The sequence below is a fragment of the Peromyscus eremicus genome, chromosome 4, assembly GCF_949786415.1.
Source record: "Peromyscus eremicus chromosome 4, PerEre_H2_v1, whole genome shotgun sequence".
Classification (NCBI taxonomy): Eukaryota; Metazoa; Chordata; class Mammalia; order Rodentia; family Cricetidae; genus Peromyscus; species Peromyscus eremicus.
Genome location: NC_081419.1, coordinates 11,764,399 through 11,784,488, shown reverse-complemented (window position 1 = coordinate 11,784,488; position 20,090 = coordinate 11,764,399). Strand labels below are relative to the sequence as shown.

General features: G+C 40.7%; 1 protein-coding gene across 6 annotated transcripts in view; it reads left to right on the top strand.

Moving 5' to 3' along the window:
* Dennd1a (DENN domain containing 1A) overlaps positions 1 to 20,090 on the top strand; it is a 502,935-nt gene that overhangs the window by 330,987 nt on the left and 151,858 nt on the right. For all 6 annotated transcript variants that reach the window (XM_059260209.1, XM_059260211.1, XM_059260210.1 and 3 more), the window contains one exon: positions 593 to 694. In XM_059260209.1, coding sequence (XP_059116192.1) covers positions 593 to 694 — 102 coding nt within the window. The remainder of the gene's footprint in view (positions 1 to 592; positions 695 to 20,090) is intronic.

Below are 20,090 nucleotides of genomic sequence, written 5' to 3'. Positions count from 1 at the left end.
ATCTTCGATATCAGATAGATAGATAGATAGATAGATAGATAGATAGATAGATAGATAGATAGATAGATAGATAGATAGAGTCAGGCAATATCTTCGATATCAGATAGATAGATAGATAGATAGATAGATAGATAGATAGATAGATAGATAGATAGATAGATAGATAGATAGAGTCAGGCAATATCTTCGATATCAGATAGATAGATAGATAGATAGATAGATAGATAGATAGATAGATAGATAGATAGATAGATGAGATGAGATGGGTGGGTGGATGGATGGATGGATGGATGGATGGATGTAGATATATAGATACAGACAAAGGAAAATGACAACAGATTTCTTAGCTATTTGACCCAGGACATGTTACCTAGCCTCTGTGAATGGCTTTCACTCTTGAGATTTGGAGTGTGATCATGCAAGTTGGAGAATTTTTGCAGTTAAATGAGCAACAGAAGTGAGCCATGTATTTCTGGGGCTGTAGAGTAAGTCTTTAACCAGGGGTACTGTTCTTCTTTCTAAAGAACGCCGAGGGGAAGTAACCTGTGTCCTGGTGACAGTTCCAGTGACTCTGTATTTTCTTTACTTGCAGAAGGTCAGAAACATGGCCCTAGATGATGTTGTGATCTTGAACGTGGACACCAACACCCTGGAAACCCCTTTTGATGACCTCCAGAGCCTCCCAAATGATGTGGTGGGTAATGTGATTTCTGACTCCTGAGTGCTTGTGCTGTGAGGTGGGGAGACAGTATGGTACAGGGCCTAATATGTCACAGGGTAACAGGTTCAGTGTTGTCACAGGTAACTGTTCAATGATGCTATCAAAAAAAATGTTCTCACTACGTAGGTTTCCTGAAGATGGCAAATTGCAAAGTGCCTTTTTATGAAGTGGCTGTTAAGGAAGGAAAGTAACTTGAGTAAATTATTTTCTCTCTCTGGCCTCAGTTTCCTACCTTGAAAAAGAATTGCCAGGAAGGTGCTTAGGATTATTATGGCAGATGTGAAAACAGTCATCTGATACCTGACAACATGCTTACATGTTACCAATGTTCCACAAATGATACACACATTAAAATAATGAGTTGGAGGTCCGTAGGGGGACCACTCATATCCTCCAGGTCCTGATGTGCTCAGCACAGGCAAATGGGGCATTCCTCTGTATGCTGGCCACGTGGCAGTTTCCAGCTTTGGACCCTCATCTCATTCAGGATTGCAGAGTTGGGGAGGGGGGGCCACAAAGGTACTTGTGCATGCAAAGGAAATCATAAATTGGATTCTATAATGTTACCTGAGCTTCAGAGTCTCACAAGTGGAAAATCCTGTCCTGTTCAATGTTCCTGCATTTGGCATAGGCTATTCTCAGTGTATCAACGTGTCCAGAGTTGACCTGACAGTATTTTTTGCCAAAGCTCCTAATAGAGTCTACCTCTTAAGCATTTTCCCAGTCCACATCTTCTTTGACATAACCTATTCCAGGCTCTTAATCCCAGTCCTGAGGATAGGGGCTGAGGATGTAGCTCGGTTGGTAGAGCGTTTGCCGACTATGATCAGAGCCCTGTGTTCAATCCCCAGCCCCATATAAACTAGAAGTGGTGAAATATGTCTCTAGTCCCAGGAAGGCCAGAAGTTCAAGATATCTTCAACTACATAGCAAGTTTGAAGCTAGCCTGAACTGCATAAAAACATACAGTTAAAGGTGGGGGTGCAGGGGAGACTAATGATTTTTTTTTAAATATTTTTTTAATAAAAGGAAAATCTGATAAGCACCGATTAAGGGGAAAATAATTGAAAGTTTTGGGTGAGACTGTCATGCAGGGAGCACTTTCTGAGCAAAAGGGTTGCAGAATATATAACAGACCTGTTACACACCAATCTGCCCTTGTGAATGGTACGATGCCCAGTGAGCTCTGCAAGATGAGAGCTTGAGTAGGCCTGGCAGTCTCAGGCTCTGAGCAGCAAGAGCAGGTCATTGTGACACTCTCTGGGGTTGAACATTTGTGCCCTTGGGAGGCCAAGACTTAGTCCCATCTAACTCAACTCTTCAAAATATGTTTTTTTCTCTTCCCAACAAAGTGAGAAGGGCAAGCTTCAGAGGAGCAGGCAGCAGGTGACAGTCACAGGGGAAGTAGAGGAGCGGGTGACAGTCACAGGGGAAGTAGGAGAGCGGGTGACAGTCACAGGGGAAGTAGAGGAGCGGGTGACAGTCACAGGGGAAGTAGAGGAGCGGGTGACAGTCACAGGGGAAGTAGAGGAGCGGGTGACAGTCACAGGGGAAGTAGAGGAGCGGGTGACAGTCACAGGGGAAGTAGAGGAGCGGGTGACAGTCACAGGGGAAGTAGAGGGGCGGGTGACAGTCACAGGGGAAGTAGAAGAGCGGGTGACAGTCACAGGGGAAGTAGGAGAGCGGGTGACAGTCACAGAGGAAGTAGGAGAGCGGGTGACAGTCACAGGGGAAGTAGAGGAGCGGGTGACAGTCACAGGGGAAGTAGAGGAGCGGGTGATAGTCACAGGGGAAGTAGAGGAGCGGGTGACAGTCACAGGGGAAGTAGAGGAGCGGGTGACAATCACAGGGGAAGTAGGAGAGCTAAAGCATATCTGTTGGTGTCATTTTTGTCCAGATCATGTTTAGGCAGCCATATTGATGAGACTTCACGGGTGTAGCTTCTCTGATATTTCTAGGAGACACTCTCACAGCAAACTCTCTGACAGTCTGGCTCTTACAGTCTTCACACTCTGTCTTCTGTGATGATCCCTGAATCTTAGGTACAAGAGTTGTGTTATAGATTTATCAGTTGGGACTGTGTTCCATAACTCTGCATTTGGATTGGTTGTAGTTTTCTATAATGGTCTCTGTGTGTTGCAAAGAAAAGACTCTTTGATGAGAAGTGAGAACTTCACTTCTCTGTGGGATAAGTATAACTATTTAGAGTGAGGTTAGAGATTGTGCTGGTTTAGTAAAGTGGCGGTTGTAGGTTCCCCAAGATTTCATTAGCCACAGGCAGTTGACTGGTTAATTATATTTTCTAATACAGTATCTTGCTACATAGCCAGGCAGATCTTGAATTTGGGATTCTCCTGCTTCAGCCTCCTGAGTGCTGGCAGTGCAAGCATGCACTAGCAAGCAAGCTGCTTTAAAAGTACAAAATACATTGAGAATCAGGCATGTCTCCTGTAACAAGAGGAAAATCAGTATAAACATAAATAAGGTAAATAAACTTGGTCCCTGGAGTTGGGTGTGTGTGCAAGTCCTCTAAACATGAGTGTATGAATGACACTGCAGATTAGAACCACATCGCACATCTAAATATTCCATTTAAATAGTTAATTACTTCTGGTTGTACACTACCTATATAAGTTCCACTGTGTGTATGTGGTGTGTATATTTGTTTGTACATGTGCTAGTTATATGTGCATGCACATGGAGACTGGTGGATTTTCTTTCCTCAGTGACTTTCCACCTTTTTTTTAAAGGTTTTTTTTTTAATGTGTGTGGGTGTTTTACCTGCATGTATGTCTATATAACATGTGCTGCAGTTCCCAAAGAGGCCAGAAGAGGGTGTTGGGTCCCCTGGAACTAGAGTTGTGGACAGTTGTTAAGTCACCATGTGAGTGCTAGGAATCAAATCCAGGTCCTCTGGAAGAGCAGCCAGCAGAGGCTTTTAACTGCTGAACTCTTTCTCTAGCCCTTTCTCTTTCTCTCATTTTTTTGAGACAGGGCTGTCACTGGACCTTAAGCTCACGGATTCAGCTAGACTGGCTGGCCAATGAACTCCAGAGAATCACTATTCTCTGCTTCAGTCCCAGGACTGCAGTTACAGATGTCTGTTGCCACACCTGACTTTTAGTTAGGTGCTGGGTGTCCAAACTTACGTCATCGTGCTTGCTTATTGAGCCATTTCCCCATCCCCATGAGTTTCTCTTTAGACATTAAGATTAAAAATTGAAAGAATGGTGTTGGGAGAGATGGTTTAGCAGTTAAGAGAGCTTGCAACTCAATCATGAAAACCAGAGTTTGGATCACAGCACCATCACCCATATCAGGTGGCTCACAAACATCTGTAACTCCAGCACCAAGGCTTCCAGTGCCCTCTTCTGGCCTGTATGAGTACCCATACACACAAGTGTGTACATACACTCACACAGACAGACATGCCACATAAATAAAATTTTTTAAAAAATGTTTAAGCAAAAGAATGAAAAACATATACCACGTAGTCACTAATCAAAAGAGAGTTGGTGAGAAGAGACCAGTCTTCCATACAGAGGAAAGTAAAAGACTATCTGACGATGCTCTTCTTTCCAGGAGGGTATTCTTGAGTGTTTGCTTCTAAAAAATGTTTGCCCAGAAGATAATAAGAGAAATATGACATGAAAACAAAGGGAGGGCTATTGAGGGGAGGAAGGGACCCAGCAAGAGGGGTCATGTGGATGGGAAGGGCCATGGGCAGGAAGGATAAAAACAGCATGTGAAAATGTCATAGTGAAGCCCATGTACTATATGCAAACCTAAAAATTAATTAAAAATAGGATTGTAAAGAAAACCATATTAAGTTTCATGAAGAAACACCCAGGCTTCAGGTTTGTTTTTTTTTTTTTTTTTTTAATTAATGGATTTTATTTATTTATTTTTTTAAGGTTTATTTATTTATTATGTATACAGAAGAGGGCGCCAGATCTCATTACAGATGGTTGTGAGCCACAATGTGGTTGCTGGGAATTGAACTCAGGACCTCTGGAAGAACAGTCAGTGCTCTTAACCTCTGAGCCATCTCTCCAGCCCCAGGCTTCAGGTTTAACATCACAGTAGTGTTGTGTGGTTGTCATGTGACCTGATGTAATGTGATGGAAAAGATTCTTCATATCTGGTGCTCTTTCCAAAGTGTATTCTATTTATGAAAAAAAATATGTACATACTTAAATTTTGGAACATTCTACAAAATACCTGATCAGTATGTATCAGTGCCATAAAAGACAAAGACTGAGAAACAGTTATTCAGCAGAGGAGATGGAAGCATGACAGTGGAGTGTAGGATGGAATCCTGAGAGAGAAAGGAACAGTAGTGGGGGAAACACAGGAATCACAGTGGGGCTGAGAGCTTAGCTTGGAGCAGTGTACCAGCACTGGACTCCTGTTGGGATGAACTTTCAGTGACAATATAAGAAACATCAAGGGGAAAGCTGATGAAACAGATAATGGGTATTTGTACTATTTCACAACTTTGTGTAATCTGCAAAATTCCAAAATGAATGCTTATTTTTAAAAAGAAAACAAAATAAAGTTATTAGGACTATATTTATGCTTATAATTTTGGCAATTTAGATAAAATGCACAAATTCCTTCAATTACATAAATCCAGAAAGTGACTTGAGAATAAAAGATGTAAATGTTATTATTCTGTTTAAAAACAAGTGCATGCAGGAGGGCGGGCGTTGGTGGCGCACGCCTTTAATCCCAGCACTCGGGAGGCAGAGGCAGGCGGATCTCTGTGAGTTCGAGGCCAGCCTGGAATACAGAGTGAGTTACAGGAAAGGCGCAAAGCTACACAGAGAAACCCAGTCTCGAAAAAAAAAAAAAAACCAAAACAATAAATAAATAAATAAAAACAAGTGCATGTGTGATCAAAACTTTTGAAGACAAATATAATTATATATAAAGTTTTTCAGAACATTGAGGTAAAAAGGACAACCTTCAATTTTATTTCATGAAGTCAGCATTACCCTGAGATCAAAATAAAACAAACAAAAAAATTTATAAAATGAAACTATAGTCTGACATGCCTTATAAATAAAGATATGAAATTTTAAACAAAATATTAATAAATTGAATCTAGTAAATAAAAAAATAAAACACAGTGATCAATTTAATACAGTTTGGAAATCAATTTGAGTATCTACCCAGTCAAAAGGCTAGAAGAGAAAACTAGATCAAGAGAGTTGCAAAAAGCACATGTATTTTAGGAAAAATTCAAGACCCATTCATAAGGAAGCTCTTAGCAACTGGGAATCCTCACGGCAAGAGGACCATCTAAGAAGGACTACTCACATGATGCCTCGTGGGGAAACTGAAGGTTCAAGCTAGCTAGCTAAGACAAGAAATGAAGGAAGGAAATCTCTGAAGATTAGAAAAATAAGTAGGGGCTGGAGGGATGACTCATTTGGCACAGTACCCATTGCACAAGCATGAGGACCTGAGTTTGATCCCCAGCACCCATGTTAAAAGCCCAGGTGCCAATGAGTGTATCTCTAACCCCAGGGCTGAGGGAAGGCTAGGGCCAGGCAGATCCCTAGAGCACGTTGGCTGGCCAGCCTTGTTGAATGAGCCTCAGGTTCAGTGAGAAACTCTGGCTTAAAAGAAATAACGTCCAGAGTAATTGAGGAAGAAGATATTGGATATCAACCCTCGGCCTATACATATGCACAATGAAGTAAGTAAACGTTGTTACTCAGACAACATGATCCTGTATATGGAAAATCTTAAGGAGTCTCAAAAATGGATTTAGGAGGGACACAGGAAAATGTCACTACACAAAATTCAAATATTTTCCTATATACTTGAAATGAGCAATTGAAAATGAGATTTTTAGAGTGCCATTTAAAATAGTATGCAAAATACAAAATACATTTAACAACAAAAAAATGTATGCTGCAAGCTATAAAACATTTGAGAAAAAAAATTTTGAAAGACCTAAATAAATGGAGAGCTATTCCATGTTTTGGATTGGAAGACTCAATATTTTTTACTCAATATTTTAAAGATGTTAATTTGCCTAAATTGATCTATAGATTCAATATAATCCCAACCCAAATTCCAGATGACTTTTTTTTTTGAAAACTTAACAAGCTAATTCTAAAATGTATATATGTGAATATGCTAAAGAACTAGAGTAGCCAAGACAGTATTGAAAAGAAAGCTAAAGCTGTAAGACTTTCATTACCTGCCTGTGAGACTTAGAACAAAGTGACATACCAAGACAGCTCATAAACTCAGGAAGAATTCAGAAGGAGACCTTCCCATGAGCAGGAGCTTGGTCTTGACTGGGTTCTCTTTCCCCCAAATAAATGTGCTGAAACAGCTGGTGTCATTATGGAAAAAAGGACCTTGACTTTCACCTCATGCAGATACTAGCTCACAGTGGATGAAGCTAGAGTGGCAAAGCAAGCAGAAGAAGGCATAAAAGTCTAAATGAATGTGAGGTGGGCAAAGATTTCTTAGCTAGCTCACAAAAGGCAAGCATCATAAAAGAGAAAATCATGAGGTCGACCTCAAGATGATAAATGCTCACCTCCAACAAACACTGGCATTTACTAAAGAGACAAACTGTAGGCATAGAAAATATTCTCAGTTTTGTCTGAAAAAAAGCTTTGGGGCAGGCGAGTTTGCTCAATAGATAAAAGCAGTTGCTGCCAAACCTACCAACCTAAGCTTGTCCAGAGACCCGCATGGTGGAAGGAGAAAACTGGTTCCTGCAAGTTGTCCTCTGACCTCACACATACATTGTGACATGTGTGACCACTCTGCCCCAACACACACACAAAATAAACAAATGTAATTTAAAATTTTAAAGAAAGAGTCCTGTCCAAAATATGTGAAGAAACACTAAGACTCGGTGATATGAGAGCCCAATAATTCAAGTGTACAAAAGATGCAAGAAGAACATCACAAAAATGTTCACTTAGCCAACAAGTACATGAAGATATGTAGCATCATTAGGTGGAGGGTACAAATTAATACCACAGTGATGGATGACTATGTACCCATTGGTATGCTAAACTAAAAGCTTATAACCCTACATCTTGTACACATGTTTACTCTGTGACCACATACTACTAGGTATCTGTTGAAGAAAATAAAACTTGTATACACACAGATGAGTGAATACTTTAAGCAGTTTTGTTCATAATTACCCCAATTTAAAAAAAAAAGATCCCTATGTCCATCATCAGACAAACATATAACCAAGTAATGTATGCTCATAAAATGGAATCCTACTCAGCAATCAAAAGAAACTACTGATTTACCCAACAAAATAGATATCACCACTATTTTATGATTAGTGAAAGGATCTACTAGTAATACATTCTGATATAGACCGAGTTAGAGGTAGTTAGAGGTAGACATCAGATGAGGAGATTTCCAGGACTTTATTGCCAAAAGGAAATATGAAAGGGATGTACTTGTTCTGTACCTTGATTGTCATGGTAGATTTGTGAGTATTTGTTTCTTTAAAAGCTGTATAGATCTAGGAGCTAGGGAGCTAGCTCAGTTGGTAAAGTCCTTGCCACTCGAGCATGAGGTCCTGAGTCCAGCCCCTTGAACCCAATTTAAAAACCAGGTGTAGCAGCTCACACTTGGAATCCCAAAAGTGAAGAGGTAGGGTCTCTGGGGCTCACTGCCCAGCCAGCATAGCCTAATCAGCAAGCCCCAGGTCCCAGAGAGACCCTGTTTAGAGAACAAGGTAGGCCAGGCGTGGTGGTGGAGGCGGATATCTGTGAAATCCAGGCCAACCAGAGCTACTCAGTGAGACTGTCTCATGAAGCACACATACACAAAAAAGGTAGACTTCTGAGGAACAGCACTCTAGGTTGACCACTGTCTTGTGCTCAAAGTTTGTGCACACCCACTCACAAGTACACATACACACAAATTGTAGAACTGTTCACTGAAAGTGATAAGTTGTAACATGTATGTCATACCCCAGTAAGGCTGACTTTAAGGACTGACACCACAAGTATTTTTTAAATTAGTTTTTAGGTTCTTTTTTTTTTTTTTTTTTTTTTTTGGTTTTTCGAGACAGGGTTTCTCTGTGTAGCTTTGCGCCTTTCCTGGAACTCACTTGGTAGTCCAGGCTGGCCTCGAACTCACAGAGATCCGCCTGGCTCTGCCTCCCGAGTGCTGGGATTAAAGGCGTGTGCCACCACCGCCCAGCCCATTTTTATTTTATTTGTATGGGTATTTTACCTGCATGTATGTCTTCAAAGACCAGAAGAGGGCATTGAATACCCTAGAACTGGAGTTACACACAGGTGTGAGCTGCCATGTGGATGCCAGGAACCAAACACAGGTCCTCTCCCAAGAGCAGCCAGTGCTCTTGAGTAGCCAGTGCTACTGAGCCATCTCTCCAGGCCTGGCACCAGAAGTATTATCTGCGATGTGGAGCAGCTTGCTTAGAGCTGTTATCACAGCTCATGGGCATAGGAAAACAGTTAATGGTTTTCTAGGAAGTTAACACAGACCTACCACAAGATACCAGGCAGCTCCACTCCTAGGTGCTCATCTAAGAGAAGGAAAAGCAAGCATCCAGCAGGCTTTTTCATGAGTGTAATCGCTGCTCATGGCACTGATTACAGCCTGAATGTGGGATTTACATAGATAAAATGTTGTAGCCTTTATTTCTTTATAACAAAGTCAGTATTCACAAAACATGTGAATGACTCTTAAATGTCGTATACTAAGTGAAAAGAAACCAGAGTCAAGAAGATAGACATTGTTTTATTCATGAACATTGTAGAGGAGAGAGAGAGATGGCCTAGACAAGGTAGCTTGGGTAGAAACACCTCAGGGGCAGCTAGTGGGGTGAGGAAGTGGCCTGTCCCTGATCTTGGTGAGGTGCATAAACTGTCAAAACTCACCAGACTACCCTTACAAAATGCACACATTCTCTTACCATAAGTTTTGACTTCATAAAGTTAAAGAGAAGAGACCTTAGAAATTAATTTAGAAAGGGTTCCAGTATTAAGTTTTTGGGCCAGCTGAGTCCTTATGTTTTATGAAATTGAGCAAAGGGTAACTTTGGAGCAGGGTGGCTCTTGATTTTCTGTAGATGCTGACCATTTATTTGTGAGTTGATAATTGTGGCTCTGTTAGCTTCTCTACCCTTATGTGAAAAGGGAGGGGGAGGCTGGCACAGTTAATGCCTCCTACTTTGCTAGTTTCAATGAAACTTTCAATATACTGTTTGACTGACAGTATTGCATTGTTCCCTGGCTATGAACTTGGGAGGAGAAATATAGCAAGAATATTTCATCCTTATTGATCTAAAGCCAGCTTACAGATTTCATGTTTATCTCAAGTCTTCCTGGAGTCACTTAATGCCATGTCCCTCTAGAAACCAAGATCCCTCCAGCCCTTGGAGATGTGCTAAGAGCTCCATTCTGTGGATGATCCCAGCCATGCACATGCAAAACAGGTGTTGCAGGGTCCTCCTTCAGATCTGATCTCTTAGCTGTGTTTGCATATATTTGTACTGTCTAATGGACCATTTACTGATTTAGCAGCAGGCATTTAATGGGCACCAACTATGGTCCAGGTTTTACGATTAAGATGCCACTCTTTTCCATGAGGTCACAAGCTGGTTGGTGTAAGCTAGCGGATAGCTGGGTAGCTTGTTTTATTCCTACTTCTCCAGTTGCATCCCACTCTCCATGTTGTCAAACATGGCATACTCCAGCACACAAGTACCACTCCCTGATTCACAGTCCTATGATGGTGTCTCATTTTTCTGTGTGTGAAATTAAAGGGCTGCATATAGCTCTTTCGAGTCTAGTCTGCTGACCTCTCCTGCCTCATCTCTTGTCACCATCCTGCCCACTTTCATTTTATACCAGCAGCTTTGCCTCTGTCCACAGGAGCCCCAGGCATGTCTAGTCAAAGCATCACCAGTGGGTAGATCTGTGGCCAGTTTAGGAATGGACATTTTCATCCTTTATTTGTTCAGCCAAAGGTTTTGGGGTGTGTGATCAGTGTACTGGACACACACACAGGTACCTAAAAACAAGTAAGAAGCAGTCACCATCCTGCCAGCAGAAGGCGAGGTTAACTGGAAGATGGGGCTGAGTGCTGGAGCTATCCATGAGCAAGATGAACTAGGGAAGAGCATCACAGTCTACTGTGGATGGGCTTTCTGTATGCTGTGAATATGTGTTGCTACCATTGGTTAATAAATAAGCTTAGAGGCAAGCAGGATTCTTTTAGCTATCCTAGGTTTTTTGTTTTTCCATATGAAGTTGAGTATTGTTCCTTCCAAGTCTGTGAAGAATTGTGTTGAGATTTTGATGGGGATTGCATTGAATCTGTAGGTTGCTTTTGGTAAGATTGCCATTTTTACTATGTTAATCCTGCCTGGGAGATCTTTCCATTTTCTAATATCTTCTTCAGCTTCTTTCTTTAGAGACTTAAAGTTCTTATCATACAGATCCTTCACTTGTTTAGTTAGGATGACTGTGGCTTATAATAAGTTTTGGTTTTGCCCAATCACCGGGCAAGCTTTAGTGAAACATTTTACTATTAGGATAAGAATTTGTACTGTATCAAGCTAATAAAAGGAAATGCTGGCCGTACTTTCAGGAGGGGAGACTAAAATCTTTTTAGATTATGGATTAGTCTATAGAAAAATGTCTGTCATAAATCAAACAGAGAAGGGGAAGATGAATAGGAATCTCACTTACACAACTTAAGTAAAACATAGCTCTCTGAACAGATGAAGATAGGTTTCTTCTATATCCCAGAATCTAGTCAATATTTATATGTATAATTCAGCTATCATTTGGCTTAAAAGGGCTTATTAGGAAATGTTATCATTTTTACTATTTTCTACAGAGAAAATATTTTACTGTTTAAAATAACTCTGGACTTTTGAATTATAACCTGTTTTTATGTTAAAAATAAAATAAAATAGAAAAAAAGAGCTAGCTATTAAGAAACCTGAGCCATAGACCAAACAGTTGTAATTAATATATAAGCCTCTGAGTAATTATTTTATTAGCAGCTGTGGGACTGTGGATGGGAGAGATTTGTCCAGACCATGGGCCTGGGCAGGACCAAGAAACTTCCTCCTGCAACAGTCCAATACAGTCAGAAGAGACATGTAGAAGGACAAAAGGTGAACCCAAGAAGCAGAGGAAGGACCAACAGTAGGTTTGGTCAAAAGCACAAGTTTGGATTTGAAATGGGGTCAGTGGGAAATGAACTAAAAAGCCAGTGGTATGCCAAGTTCCATGCTATGATGTGTCCCAGTCCTAAGGGGATCCTGCTTTTTACTGTTTCTCAGCTTCCCAAAATCTGGCCAAAGCTTCCCTCTGTCCTACATCAACAAATACATGACTTGAGTGTGGGAGACAGTTGCATGCACGGTGTCACCTCTGTCCTGCATGTAGTCCTTCACCGTTTCAGATTTTAAGGAATTGTCTTTGTTCTGCACTGAGCTGCTCACCACCAGTAGTGTCCACTCCATTTATGCATTCCAAGCAGGAAGCAAAGGAGCATCATGACCCAGCACACCTTGGCCAGGGTGTGTGTATATGATTTGTCAACAATCGAAGGCTTTATGGGGCTTCATTAAAGACGCCGGGGCAGGAGCACTGTAGGACATCAGAAGAGCCCTTAGCAGTAAACCACAGCTCTGAGCTTTGGAATGCAGTAAATGTTTAAGAGACTTCCTTCCTTTCATTACTGAATTTTACTTCACTTTTATACTAGTAAAGAGTTGTGTTTTATTGGTTGAAATTTCTTGATTCCGTTTTCCCCAGGTCTGTTTAAAGCTACATTTTATCTTTGAGGATGTTTGGCTCACCATGGAGGAAGTGCTGCCAGCGAATTCAATTAACTGGCAGAGCTCATAGATATTGTACATGGATTTCTTTCTTTCTCTTTTTTTTTCCTCCTTTTTCACAACTGCTACATAAACACAGCTGGGTTTAATATTTGTTGAAACAAAGATTTAACTTGAATCGTTTTACCCTGGGTAATTAATGCTTGGAATGCTGGTTCCTCTGCTTGCTTTGTAATCCTCTGCGTTCCTTACTTGTGCTATGTAGATAATGAAGTGTGCTCCTCCAGGTCTTCGCCCTGCCTTAAAACTGCTTAATATTTGGCCGTTCCCACTAGAGAGCAGATGCTTTTCTTTGCAAGAATTGAATTTCTGTCAGCTCTTTTATGCATCATGTGTTTGGAACTGTAAGTGGATCAAGTTGTTCATCACAGCAGGGACACTGTGAAACACATCTATTACACACACTTCCCACCCCCACCCCACTTCCTGTTTTCTTCCCTCCTCTGAGGAGGTAGAGATGTCCAGATCCCCTTGGGAGATATCTCACTCTGTGTGGATATACCCATGTGAACCACCATGGATCTGGCCTGACTGCCTTCCTAAGCATGGAAATCTATATCCCTTCAGCCCTGTCTTATTGATGAGACAAACTCTGCTTTTATCTTGGTAAACACCAAGCACTTCATTAAATCCCAAATACACACTGAGTTTGGGTCACTAAATAAGCCCAGCATAATGAGTGACATTCCAGTAATTGATGCCCTAGAAAACGTTCATTGTGAACCCATTATTCTTTTTTGATGCTAAAATTGGGGCTTGGGTAATTTTGGTTTTGGAGTTGGGCTAATGTAGAATAAAACCACTATCTATTAGGCACCTACTGTATGCCAGGCACCATTCTAGGGGCTTTGAAAGTCTTGATGTTTGATCCGTGTAACAATTCTTTTAAAAAAAAAAAAAGTGAAAATCACGTTTTAGGGATGCTCCTGTAGTGATAGCTCATCCTTGGGCCTTACAACACAAGGGTGGGAATGAACTAAGGCATAGTCTTAGTGGGTGTCACTTAGTTTGCAGGTACTGTTATGGCACATTCACTGGTCTCCAGAGATAGGCTGATGTATTACAGTCATTAAAGTGAACTGGTAAGGCAGATTTTGCTTTTGAAGAAAGTCATCAGTCTTTTGACAAACATTTGTAGTCAATTGGGTCTTCTTCTAAATACTTTTCATTAGGGCTGAGCAGTAGTGCCCTGGATCATGAGAAATCTGAGTCCCCCTTTGCTTTTGTTTCCTAGTCTGTTTGTTGTTCATGTTGGTAGTTTTTAAAAGTGATAGAGGTTATGTTGTTTAAAAAAAACAAGTGTCTAACTTTCCTTTTGAAAGCACCTCTGCTTTTTCAAAGGTAACTTACATTTTATTTTGTGTGTTCTGTTTGCAAGAGAATGCTTCTTGGTTTATTCACGTTGACAACTGAAAAGTCTTAGACCTAATTAAAAGAATTTTCACAAGCACCTTTACTGAACCATTTCATTACGCAGCACTGCACAGATTGCATTGTGAAGCATGGTGATGGTTTAAATCTGACCTTTAATCCTGAACTGCCAGGAGTTTGGGGGGGGCTGCTTTAAAAATACTCCCCCAAAGCATACATATATTGTATATATTTGGTTAGAATTAATCTTCTTATTGAATGGCTACCTACTAATATGTCACTTTGAGCTCAGATCCACTTTGAGTTTGGATAAGATTTTTCTAGCTTCTGTGTGTGTGTGTGTGTGTGTGTGTGTGTGTGTGTGTGTGTGTGTGTGTGTGTAGTGTTAAAGCTGAATTGTTTTATAGAAAAAACAAAGACAATTTTACTTATTCTGGACCAAAAAAAAAGGGGAAGGAGAGGGACTGGAGCAAGTGGATTTTGCAAATGAGTAGAAGGGTAGGAAATTGCAAGCATCTTGGCTACTGTGTGTTTCTCTCTTGGAAAAAGGCTGGAGTACATGTGGACATACTGGACCCTTCCTGGACATTCTTTAGTAGCTAGTGAAAGTAGGAATCTTTTGGTTTTGGTTTTTTAGTTATATTTTTCATTCCAAGAATAGCATTCTAAGAATTTGAGACTTTTTCATAGGATACTCACTAGAATCATTATGGCATAGTGAAATAAGCATTCACATAATGAAAATTGATCCTTTTGTCTGACAAAAAGCTGGCTAGAATTAGGACACTTGCGTCTAACATTCTGACTTACATGTAGCCCGTGAGTTGTCAGGAGAGATGGAGGAAACAGAGATCAGGATCTCCAGGGTCATCACCTGTACCACCACAGAGCTCCGCATAACTAGTATAGCCCTACACTCCCCCACAGAGAACCAAGAGCTTTGTGGGGAAAATGGGATGCAGAAGACGCAATTAAACCCAACTGAGGTCAAGGTCCAACCATATTCTCAAGAAAGAAATAGAAAAGCAGGGAATGAGAGGAAGCAGTAATGGAGATGTATTAGGTTGGGAGACAGTAAGCCAGTGTCACAGACAAGTGCAATTTGCTGCCCTAAGAGATCCTGGCAGCAGTGAAAATTAACAGGCTAACACAGTCTGTGGGTAGAACAGACCCAGGCTTGACTCTGGCTTCTGCCCACCACTGGATTGTCTATAAGATGGAGGCCTAAGTCTCAGTTTTCTCATCTGTGTAATGGGGATAACAGCGTCTACCTCACTCAGTTTTTCTGGTCTTCATCTGAGGCTGAGCATGGAAACACTTGCTGTGTCATTTACTAAATAGCAGGGCGTTCCTGTTTCTCTCTCTTGATAGGTCCATAGTTCTTTCAGAAGTTATCACTGGAAAGAGAGTGCTGTGAGATTACCTTCACATGCTAACATTTTCTGCTTCAGATTTGAGACAAGAACTAACAAAGGAATAAAGAGATTAACCAGGGGCTGAGGAAATAGCTCAATGGATAAAGTGTTTGCCTGCAAATGTGAGGACCTGAGTTAGGATCCACATCAACCACTTAAAAGAAGCCAAAAACTACAGCATGCCAGTAAGCTGAGAGCTGGGGAAGGAGAGCTAGGAGGGTCGCTGAGGCTTAGAGGCCATTCAGTGTAGCCAAACAGGTCCAGTGTAAGACTGTCTCAAAATAAGGTGGATGGATTGATAGAAACAGAGGCTTTTTTCTGTCCCACCTGGTCCCATAGCTGTTTCCAAATTATCATCACAGGCTTAGTATTAATTATAAATGTTTGGCCAATGGCTCAAGCTTATTACTAACTAACTCTTACATTTAAATTAACCCTTTTCTATTAATCTATATGGCCGTGGTGTTACAGGTCTGCTCCTTGGGTAGCCAGCTGGCTGGCATCTGCCCCTGGCTCTGCCCTTCTTTTCCCTGTATCTCTACTTGAATTTCCTGCATGGCTCTATCCTGCCTTGCTATAGGCCAAAGCAGTGGTAATAAAACCAATGGTAATAAAACATATTCACAGTGTACAGAAAGACCATCCCACAGATTTTCCCTCTTTCTGTCTAATTAAAAGGAAGGTTTTAACCTTAACATAGTAAAATTATATACAACAAAAATAGTTATCAAGTAAGAATCAATTATAATATCTAGTCTATTTTTATTTGACAAAATCAAGGAAAATACTCTATCATCTATCCTATCTTTGTGAGTATAAAGTTTCATATCTAATTTACCTTTTATCATAATGAAGGAAAATGGTAATTATAACTATCTAGTCTTCAACTCCATCAAAGACCCTAGAAGGATATAATATTACCTCAGTAAACAGGAAGTGCATTGCAGGCAACTTCCAAACCTCTAGAAATGACAGAGACATCTGGCTGCCTGGATGGTCACCCAAAGTTCTTCTGTAACATTGGAGCATCTATCTTCAGCCTATAGGCCTAGAGTATCTGGCAGACTTTTCAGTGAAGCAGGAAATTTGAAGGACTGTCCCACCTCATCAGTCACTTCTCTGTATCCTGTAGAGTGTCCAGTAATTTCTTCTGTGAAGCAGGAACCTGAAGGACCATCCCACCTTGTTTTGGCAAAGTTTAGTGGTCACTTTCCTGTGGGTCCTGCATGTCCAGTTTATATAGCATACTGTCAAGCAGTCCAGGCAAGAGCAATTTCTTGCCCAGGTGGCTAGCCTTGCCACATTGAAAGTAAACTCCATAAGGAGTTTCTTCGATGTCCGTCATCCTCTTTGAAGTAACGTGTCTCGCTGTTGAGAAAAGTGTAAGTTCTTAAAACATCTTAAATGCCACATTATGTAGGTCTTTGAAGTCTTTGAAGATTACTTATCTAATTGAAATATATCTTTGTATACCTAGAAAATCTAACTATTATGGCTATAAGTTTGACTATGACTAACTATTAATCTGTATTTTTTAGTTATACATTACATTTTTAAATGAGCTGTATAAACATACTACCTTAAATAAGACTAGAAATATACAGTATAACAAAATTGATATTAAATTTGTATCAGTAAGCTAAAATTCATACCAATGTAAAATATTTTAAGATTAACAGTTGTTTTTTGGATTTAAGTAGATTCAATAATCTACCCTTCTTTTCATAATAATCTACCCTTTTCCCCATCATTTCTATATCATATGCCCCTTTCTTCTTTACAAAGGGATTGACTATGACCATTAACTATTTATAGCCAACTCCACCCCCCTTAAATGAAAACAAACATTCATAAACAATATTTTGGGAATTTGGGCATAATTCTCTAGACTACTTCCTGCTGATTGGGGGTACTGGTAATCTTTTTTTTTTTTTTTTTTTGGGGGGGGGGGGTTTCGAGACAGGGTTTCTCTGTGTAGCTTTGCACCTTTCCTGGAACTCGCTTTGGAGACCAGGCTGGCCTCGAACTCACAGAGATCCGCCTGGCTCTGCCTCCCAAGTGCTGGGATTAAAGGCGTGCGCCACCACCACCCGGCTAGGGTACTGGTAATCTTATGGGGACTCTAAGAAAATTAAGAAATATGATTAAATCCTGACTGGGGTATTTTGTGATCTGGTCCATCTCAGCCAGCATCCTTAAAGCTGTTTTGGATGCAGAACTCAGAGGAAACTGTAACAGAGGTGTATTTAAACATTAGATCATCTGGGCCATCCATTTTTATTGGTGTCTGGTCCCCTTGTTCTGAAAATATATAAACTTTTAAAGGTAACATACATATCTGCATTAATACAAATATAAACTGTGCATTGTACAAAGATAATTTTTGTTTTATGTTTGGGTAGGTAAAATATATGTTATGTGTCTTATAGTTACTTTAGGTTTATTTTCTCCTGTCTGTATTTAGGATTTCAGGGGGTCTTCCTTGATCAAATATGATCTTTTTTTCTTTCTTTTTTTTTTTTTTTTTTTTTTTTTTTGGTTTTTCCGAGGCAGGGTTTCTCTGTGTAGTTTTGGTGCCTGTCCTGGATCTCGCTCTGTAGACCAGTCTGGCCTCGAACTCACAGAGATCCACCTGACTCTGCCTCCCAAGTGCTGGGATTAAAGGTGTGCGCCACCATCACCCGGCCCCAATGTGATTTTTCTTAATCCATAGTCTCTTATTTCCTTTTGTTTAAAAAGCAGAACATCTTTTCCAAAGTAACATATCTTCTAACTGCAACCTTGGAATCAAGATATTTCCAAAAATATACAAATTGATTTAATCTAGCAGCCTCTACAATCAAATGTCTCATAGCAGCTAAAAAAAATCCCAAAGACAACACAATAATATATAGACTCTCTGTGTATTCTCCATCTTTGTGTGGCTTTTTAAAATATTACTTTACTCTTTTTTTTAAGGACTTTATTATTTCTTGGGCACTATGGCTGGCATGAGAGACTAGGAAGCCCCGTGTGGCTCCCTTTCTATGCATTAGAACCTTTTTAAAGCTTTCTCAGGTTTTATGTGTCTGTATGGGCCCCACATTGGGCACCATTTGTAAATGGAGGCTTTTTTCTGCCCTGCCCAGTCCCATAGCTGTTTCCAAATAATCACTCAGAGACTTAATATTAATTATGAATGTTTGGCCGGTGGCTCAGGCTTATTACTGGCTAGCTCTTACATTTAAATTAACTCATTTCTATTAATCTGTGTGTTACCACATGGCCATGATTTTACTGGTCTGCTGGCATGTTGCTCCTTGGACAGCTAGCTGGCATCTGCCCCTGGCTCCATGCTTCTTTGACCTGTTGGATTGGATTTCCTGCTTGGATTCCTTCTTGGCTCTATTCTGCCTTGCTATAGGCCAAAGCAGCTTCTTTATTAACCAGTGCTAATAAAACATATTCACAGTGTACAGAAAGACCATCCCACAACAGGTTGGAGAGGTGGTTCAGCTGATTAAAGTGCTTGTTCACAAATGTAAGGGCCAGAGTTTGTATCCCCAGCACCCACATAAAATCCAGGAGGTCTTAGTGAACCACTTTTAAACTCAGGATGCAGGTAGTGGAGATGGGCTCCTTGAAGCAAGCTTGCTAGCCAAACTAACCAAATCCATGAGTTGTAGATTCAGCAAGAGACCTTGCTTTGAAAAATAAGGTGGAAAGTAATCAGTGAAGACACCCTCCCATATATACACCAATAAAAGGATGCAGGACAATAAAGAAAGACACCCAGCATTGATCTCTGACCTCAACCAGTACACTCACCAATAAATAAATAGACTAGGCCAATTTTTACGGCTAGTGGGAAGAGGACAAAGTGAGCCCCCCAGCTCTGCAGAGGAGAAAGCAAGTCACTACGCCCTCTGGACCCAGCCACGCCCCAGGGATTTAGGAACAAAGTCTTAATGTATAGTTTAATCAAGAAAGGAGGACAATCAGTTTGTTTGGGGGGAAATGTGACTCTCTGTCCCTTCTGGTGTCTAATTTGTCAAACTAGCAAACACTGGACTCCAATTCATATATACCCAGCAGTTAGTACAACTCCTGTGTGAGGCTCCTGCACAGGCTGGCTTCAGCCAAACTTGAAAAGAACTGTATCTCTAGTCAAGTGTTGTGCCTACACTGTAGAGGGCCTTGGTCAGTCTGTTCGAAAAGACAGGCCTGAATTGGCTGTTGTCAAATTCATCATTATTCATTGTTGTGTGGTGGTAGAGAGAAGGAACAGTGGAGTACATAGCAGGAGAACTTTGGTCTAGTCTGTGGTATCAGACTGGGGATGTAGCATTTCAACAGGGCCCTTTGCCATCCAGTATGGTATCTGCTACTCATATGTGACCATTTAAATTCAAACTGAATAAAGTGAAATACAACCTTTTTCAGTTGTACTAGACACATTTCAAGTACTCTGAGCAATCAACTTTTGAACAGCATTGAGCAGGAAATAGATCATTCCCATCATTGTATAAAATTCAGTTGGAAGTTCCCAAATTGTAAGTTAAGAGGGTAATGGTAAGTGAGAACACTCCAAATAGGAAGTAGTCTATGCAAGAGTCCTGGGGTGGAAGAGAAGACAGTGGAACTAGAGCTCAAGAGTAACCAAGGAGGTGGGGGAACCTCATCTGAGTGACACAGCCCCAGGCCTTGCTAGGACTTG